This window comes from Habropoda laboriosa, unplaced genomic scaffold, assembly GCF_001263275.1.
Source record: "Habropoda laboriosa isolate 0110345459 unplaced genomic scaffold, ASM126327v1 scaffold295, whole genome shotgun sequence".
In the NCBI taxonomy this organism is placed as follows: Eukaryota; Metazoa; Arthropoda; class Insecta; order Hymenoptera; family Apidae; genus Habropoda; species Habropoda laboriosa.
In genome coordinates this window covers 632,437-640,543 of record NW_017100429.1, presented here as the reverse complement: position 1 = coordinate 640,543, position 8,107 = coordinate 632,437, and the positions used below count along the sequence as shown (strand labels likewise).

The window sequence follows — 8,107 nt, the reverse complement described above, 5'->3', positions numbered from 1 at the left end:
TTTCGGTCCTCTCCTTCATCGTTCTTCATTTTTACCTTCTTTTTTTCTTTTTTACCGTGTCACGTCCACGGTGGATTATACTCATCTTCAAGACTTACGATAAACTTTAGGTTATACACACTACCATTCATAAGCATTAGGATACCAATTATGTTCATATAGAAAGTATTGTATGATTTAAGTTACATTTCTTCGCCCAAAGTTAGTATCACACATCGGTAAAAATATATACTGCGTTATACTACGAAATTCTGGACTGAATAATTTTGTATAGAATCTTAATAATTTTGTAATATCTGTTTAAGTTTACTTCACATTAAGTGAGTGTACTAATACTTTTGAACGAGAGTGTACATATTACAGGACTGTGATTGGTTTGTATTTATACTTAATACATACATAGGTACTGTTACTCACTTCTTCCTGCATTGAGTCAGATTTAGGTTATGTCATCATTGAAACAGAATTAACACGTTTAATCGGTATTGAGTTACACTCAACGTGTGTCAATATCTCAGTGATTTATTTCAACTTACTTTACACATTGAATTGCACTTGATTGTTAGATTGTATCTAACCTAACTTAATATATCTATACTAACTTAGTTTCTATTAAATCATACCTAACACACAATATTCTAAAAAATATAGACCTATTACGAATTATTCAATCTCATCTGTGTATTTTATTTCGATATTAAATGAATGCATAAGTTAAAATGAATATATGTAATAACTTAAAATTAATCAGATTGCGGTTGATTAATAGATCGAAAGACAATGGACTCACGCAAAATATAAAATATAACACATAATACAAAACGTATTAAATATTATTCAATCTTACTTGTTTATTCTATTTCGATGTAAAATCAAAGTGTATTTAATATACGACAAATTCGAATTAATACATTGAAAAAAAAAAATTATTACCCTATGTTCGATTGACAGATTAGAAAAAGAATAGACTCACTCAATTTTCCCGTTTCCCACTTCTGTCACGTGCTTGTTCCAACACAAAACCAACATTCGAATAAAGGAACTGGAACTCGAATGGATCAGAAATGTATAATCGATCGTAGAAGTTTTGCAATGAAAACAATAGATATATACGAAAACTCGGTGCACACGACCGATTTTTCGTACTCATTGGATCTCTTTATTCGAGAGATAAAGGTTCCACTAGACAGTATTAACAAACAATAATTTTACCTAATAATTCATACATTGTACTAATTTAATTAATAACTAACCTACATTTCGATAAATTTTGTTGAAGGAATAAGCTATTCAAACAAAAAGATGTTGTTCTTACCTTTTCGCCTTTTTGAATCTGCCTTTCTCCTGTCAGCCAGAAAATAGCCAATTTTCTAATTAATTGCACTTAATCCATCTAATTTTTTCAAATTAACTGCACTTGACAAGAACAAAGACTAATCTGTACGAATTTACAAAGTTTCACAACCTTTCGAGCCGTAATTTATATATCAAACGACACACGCGTGATTTTTGAAGTAACTGTTACTAAAAAGACGTCACGACTAAACACTTAATTAAAATTACTTGAAAATTAATTACATCCTTCGCACTTCGAAATATTCATTTTCAAAGAGAAATCAGAAAGTATTTTCACTGAAAGTTGCGACTATGCTAATCGATGATCGATCTTAATGGCGAATACCAGTAATGTATACGATAAAGAAAATTAATAAATAACAATTAGGAAGTTAATGGATAATCATAGTGTTTAAGAAACGATCTTTAGGAGTAAATGCACTAACCTCGCGAAACACTTTAAGCAGTTTCTTGAACCACGCATTACTGCGCTTGAAAAGGTCGACACTCGATGCATTATGCATTCGATTTAGCATAAATTTATTCGCGAATAACCGCCTACCTTTTCACGACCTCCGAATAAATGAGATAATGTTCGAAATAATTGACGTGAATAGTACAATTTATGTTCCTTCCGCGAAATGACATTACCCTTCCTCTATTTTAACGTCACATTCGATTTTCGGTAACAATCGATCGATAACTCATATCGGATGATTGTATTAAAAGTTTACTTTCTTAATTAAAAAACTAAATTATCGTAAAATAACAATTATTCGGAATTAATTTTCTAAAACCTTATTACTAGCACAGACAAGGTACAGGATAGACTTAACACCTAATGTATTTTTGTGTCCAACGTTCTTAAATACCGATCGTGTAAAAACTCAGAGAATTTGTTATGCCCTCTACGATATAAAGCGGTGAGTTTAGGAATTATATACATCAAAGATGGTAAAGTCCGACAGTTGTAAAAATTCTCTTTTGGTAAGTCTCCATGTAAAGATATATACATAGAATTGTTCAAGATCTTTTGCTAGTAGTAGAACACGTGTATGTAGTGACTAATAAATAATTCGGTCACTTTCTTATTTGTAATTTTATAGTTACGTTTAATTCTAATTCCAACCACTACTAATGTAATTTTATTTATGTTGAATCGGTAACGTCGAGAGCGACACGGAAATGGTAAGGGTCTTTTCGGCCCCAATGCCGCGGACACAAAGTCTCATAAGATGTTAAATCTATCCTGTACGACGTCTGTGTTACTAGATACTTCATAAATTCATTTTACTGATCTGTCTTTCGGTAACTTATCGCAGTCGATACAAAGTTTTGCTGATATTTCTTTCTTACTGATAATAAACGATTACAAAAATAAAAATCGAATTTTTTATAGAAAAACCTATAAGATTATGGAAACTCTACATATTTACTTTGAACTTAATGTTTTTAATCTTTAATTATCAACACCTGTTAAAGTCGTTAAAGTCATCATAGTTCGATGACATAGTTCGATATGCTACCACTGCATTATTTTCAGTAAACTTCGTGTTCCACAACGAAAGTTTATGTACAAGTGTCTTACATTTTCTAAACAATGAGACGTATTAAACATTGTATTACTGTTTACTGTTTCAGAAGGTGAAAAAATGAATTATCTGTGATAATAAAGAATACCTGTGATAATATAATGCTTCATCGCCACATTGTTAACAGCACATTGTAATTTTTTAGGTTATAAATGTTTTTCTACGAAAATCTTATGAAATGTTATTAATTAATATTTAATCGAAGCTAGTTTATCAACGGTAAATAATACTGCAAGAGTTTCTTTCATCTTTAATCTTTGAAGTGAAAACGTAAAAATGGACGAGGTTGCGAAGCTTGAGCATTTATCGCTTGTTTCAAAAATTTGTACGGAATTGGAAAATCACTTGGGACTGAACGACAAAGATTTGGGTAAATAATATTTATATTTTACATAATACAAAGAATGAGCAGTTTTCTGATGTAACCTACTTATAATTTTTTTCATATTTGTCTAGTAATATTAATTATCGTTCTTTTGTTAACGAATTTTCGATAATGTGTTCATTTTCCTTGCAGCTGAATTTATAATCCACTTAGCAGAAAAGAATAATACCTGTGACAAATTTAAAAAAGTTTTAATTGAGAATGGAGCAGAATTTTCTGTAAGTGTAATTTCTAAAGATTGAAATCTATAAGATTTTTTTATTTCACTGCACAGTAACATTTATTTGTTCATTTAGGAATCTTTTATGGCCAATTTATTGAGAATAATACAACACATGAAACCATCCAAACCACAGGAGAAAACATCAAAGCTCTCCAGTAAGCAAGATGAGCTGGCACAGAAATTTCCTGCTTTGGCTTTGCCAAATGAAGAGCCAAAGATAGTGGATAACAAGGATCTCAAAGATGATGACATAGTCAGTAGTGCCATGGCAAGCCTGGAGGAACTAGCACCATCAAAGAAGTCCACTAAAGAGGACAATAAAAAGGACAGTCAATTATTGGACAGTAACGATAATAAAAAGAGCAGACACTCCAGAAGAAGCAGATCAAAGGAGAGAAGAAGACACAGATCGCGTTCGTCAAATCGTAAAGACAGAAGACACAGATCGAGGTCCTGTTCTAGATCACGGGATCGTTCGAGATCCAGAGATAGAAGACGTCATAGATCCCGAGATCGCAAAAGATCTAGATCACGAGATAGGAAGTCTCACAGGGACAAGTATTCCGGTAGATCTGATCGATCCAGATCGCGGTCAGTAGAGGAACTTTCCATGGACCCAGAAGTAGGCAAGATTTATTCAGGAAAAGTAGCCAATATTGTACCATTCGGTTGTTTCGTTCAACTGGAGGGTTTGAAACGAAGATGGGAAGGACTTGTCCATATTTCACAATTAAGGAGGGAGGGAAGAGTGGCTAGTGCAAGTGATGTGGTGTCCAGGGGCCAGAAGGTGCTCGTGAAAGTTCTTAATATTGGTGGACAAAAGGTATGCAAATTTACGAAATAAGATAAAAATAGTATACTTTAATTTATTCAGAATTGCACTTATTTGGATGAAATTTGAACAGGTTTCTTTAAGCATGAAAGATGTCGATCAGGAAACTGGTAGAGATATGAATCCTGTTGTGGCAGTAACTAAAACTGAAGAAGATGAAAAACATTTGCGGAATCCAGACAGGCCTACTTCATTGTTGGAGCTTCAGGGCAATTGGGATGAAGATGAAACTTATTCCAGGAAGCGTGTGCAAAGGCTATCTTCTCCAGAAAAATGGGAGATAAAACAGATGCTTGCTGCTTCGTGTATTGATAGGTACTATTGAAAATACAAAAACTACAATGCTTTAAATTCTACAATATTTGTTTTTCTTACCCTAGGAGTGAATTGCCAGAATTCGATATGGAAACAGGAATTCTCCCACGAGAGGATGATGAAGAAGAGGACGTTGAAATAGAATTAGTAGAAGAAGAGCCGCCATTTTTACATGGCCATGGAAGAGCTCTTGGAGACTTGAGTCCAGTTCGTATAGTAAAAAATCCTGATGGCTCTTTGGCACAGGCTGCAATGATGCAGAGCGCTCTTGCGAAGGAAAGAAGAGAGCAAAAAATGTTGCAGAGGGAACAAGAAATGGATTCTGTTCCTACAGGCCTTAACAAGAACTGGATTGACCCTCTACCAGAAGGTATATTCTTCGTGCACATTTTTATGAATTTGTTCATGTAAAATAGTAATTGTTATTTTCATAAATTATGCAGCTGAAAGTAGAACTTTGGCTGCGAACATGCGTGGAATCGGCCTCCAGACTCAAGATCTGCCTGAATGGAAGAAACACGTGATAGGTGGAAAGAAATCCTCGTTTGGAAAGAAGACGAACCTTACTCTTCTCGAGCAACGTCAGAGTTTGCCCATTTACAAGCTCAGAGATGATTTGGTCAAAGCTGTGACGGATAATCAAATCCTAATTGTGATTGGTGAAACTGGATCAGGGAAAACCACGCAAATCACGCAATACTTGGCTGAAGCAGGATTCACAGCCCGTGGAAAGATTGGTTGCACTCAACCGAGAAGAGTAGCCGCCATGTCCGTAGCCAAGAGAGTGGCAGAGGAATTTGGTTGTCGTTTAGGCCAGGAAGTAGGCTACACAATCCGTTTCGAAGACTGTACTGGACCGGAAACAAACATAAAGTACATAATTAGTTTTACAATTGCATGAATGTCGAACATTGATACTAATGTTTAATTTTGCAGGTACATGACCGATGGTATGTTGCTTCGAGAGTGTCTTATGGACCTTGATTTAAAAACGTATTCCGTGATCATGTTGGACGAGGCACATGAGCGTACCATTCACACGGATGTTCTGTTTGGATTACTTAAGCAAGCCGTAGGAAGAAGACCAGACCTAAAATTGATCGTCACAAGTGCTACACTGGATGCTGTGAAGTTTTCACAGTACTTCTTCGAAGCACCCATCTTCACCATCCCTGGTAGAACATTTGAAGTGGAAGTAAGTGAACTTCAAGATGCCTTTGAAGTAGTGTTGCTGATTGAAATTATTCTGTGCAGGTCATGTATACGAAAGAGCCAGAAACAGACTATTTGGATGCTGCTCTGATAACAGTGATGCAGATACATTTGAGGGAACCTCCTGGAGATATACTTCTATTTTTGACCGGTCAAGAAGAGATTGACACAGCTTGTGAAATTTTATACGAACGCATGAAGTCTCTGGGTCCTGATGTGCCTGAGTTGATCATTTTGCCAGTGTACTCGGCGCTTCCTTCTGAGATGCAAACCAGAATATTCGAGCCAGCTCCCCCAGGCTCGAGGAAGGTGGTGATAGCAACCAACATAGCGGAAACCAGCTTGACTATTGATGGGATTTATTACGTAGTTGATCCAGGCTTCGTGAAACAGAAAGTGTACAATTCTAAGACAGGAATGGATAGTCTTATAGTGACACCAATTAGTCAGGCAGCAGCTAAACAGAGAGCAGGGAGAGCTGGAAGAACAGGTCCAGGGAAATGCTACAGACTTTATACTGAAAGAGCTTACAGAGATGAAATGCTACCTACACCAGTTCCAGAGATCCAACGTACTAATTTGGCAACCACAGTGTTGCAGCTGAAGACTATGGGCATTAATGACTTACTGCACTTTGATTTCATGGACGCCCCACCAGTAGAGTCCTTAATTATGGCCTTGGAATCTCTGCACAGCTTGAGTGCATTAGATAATGAAGGTCTCTTGACCAGATTAGGTAGGAGGATGGCGGAATTCCCTCTGGAACCTAACCTTTCAAAAATGCTTATCATGAGCGTACATCTTCAATGTTCTGACGAAATACTGACCATTGTCAGCATGCTATCCGTTCAAAATGTCTTCTACAGACCAAAAGACAAGCAGGCTTTGGCAGATCAAAAGAAAGCAAAGTTCAATCAACCAGAAGGGGATCATTTAACTTTATTAGCTGTTTATAACTCTTGGAGGAACAACAAATTCAGTAATGCTTGGTGCTATGAAAATTTTGTGCAAATCAGAACTTTGAAGCGTGCTCAGGATGTACGTAAACAATTGTTGGGTATAATGGACAGACACAAATTGGATGTCGTGTCTGCTGGGAAAAATACGGTGAGAATTCAGAAAGCAGTTTGTTCAGGTTTCTTCAGGAATGCTGCAAAGAAAGACCCTCAGGAAGGATATCGGACCTTGGTAGACAGCCAAGTTGTCTACATTCACCCAAGTAGTGCATTGTTCAACAGACAACCGGAATGGGTAAGTCAATTGATGTTAGAGACGCAACTGAGAAAAAATATACGAATAACTTTTTCCCTTCGTCCCTTACAGGTTATCTATCACGAGTTAGTGCAAACTACAAAGGAATACATGAGAGAGGTGACAACCATCGACCCAAAATGGCTGGTGGAATTCGCGCCGGCATTCTTCAAGTTCAGTGACCCAACTAAGTTAAGCAAATTTAAGAAGAATCAAAGATTAGAGCCACTTTATAATAAATATGAAGAACCGAACGCTTGGCGAATATCAAGGGTTCGAAGGAGACGTAATTAAGACGTTTATTGCACAATATGTAAATAGTTTTTGTACAGAGTTGCTATTTAAAAACTAACGCGAATAAATATAGTTCGAATATTTTTTTGTTTCTTTTCATTTCACTTCTTTGTGTGTATGATACAAAATTAAATTATAATTATGCACACTTTAAAAATACCTTAATATTTTTCAGAATTATAAAATACACTTAGCGTTGAAATTATAAGGTATTCTGTTACTCGTAACATTTATGACTTATATAGAATAATACAGAATAATTCATGGGCAGTTGTCGTGTCCATTCCAAGTTTATAGACTTTCAAATATTTACATCGACAATGCAAGAACCAGGGCCCACTGTTTTATTCAAAAGTATTACTTTTCTAATTAGACTTCTAAAAATATGTAAGACGGAATTTTTCCAGGTCTAATATCGATTACTCCGATACATGTAATTCTATAAATACTTGTATCATTTATATATGAGAATTATATCGATAATAATACAGCAAAATGTTGCGTATGTGTGTTATATGCTTTGGTATGGTATTATATTTCGAAACTAAAGTGATAAAAATCCGAGCAAAGTAGTATCAGTCTCAGAAAACAGGAAAGTATTTAATTATCATACCGTTGTCAGTCTTTTCCTCTTAATTAATTATTAAATTTATTAAATAAATACATTT

General features: G+C 35.4%; 1 protein-coding gene across 1 annotated transcript; it reads left to right on the top strand.

Annotated features, from left to right (window-relative positions):
- Positions 1–3,203: 3,203 nt before the first annotated feature.
- On the top strand, positions 3,204–7,439 carry LOC108575659 (ATP-dependent RNA helicase DHX8). Its single transcript, XM_017938512.1, has 9 exons — positions 3,204–3,297; positions 3,445–3,530; positions 3,609–4,358; positions 4,441–4,682; positions 4,748–5,052; positions 5,126–5,555; positions 5,619–5,877; positions 5,937–7,145; positions 7,218–7,439. Exons 1-9 carry the CDS (start codon positions 3,204–3,206, stop codon positions 7,437–7,439), a joined length of 3,597 nt encoding a protein of 1,198 aa, XP_017794001.1.
- The last annotated feature ends 668 nt before the right edge of the window (positions 7,440–8,107 follow it).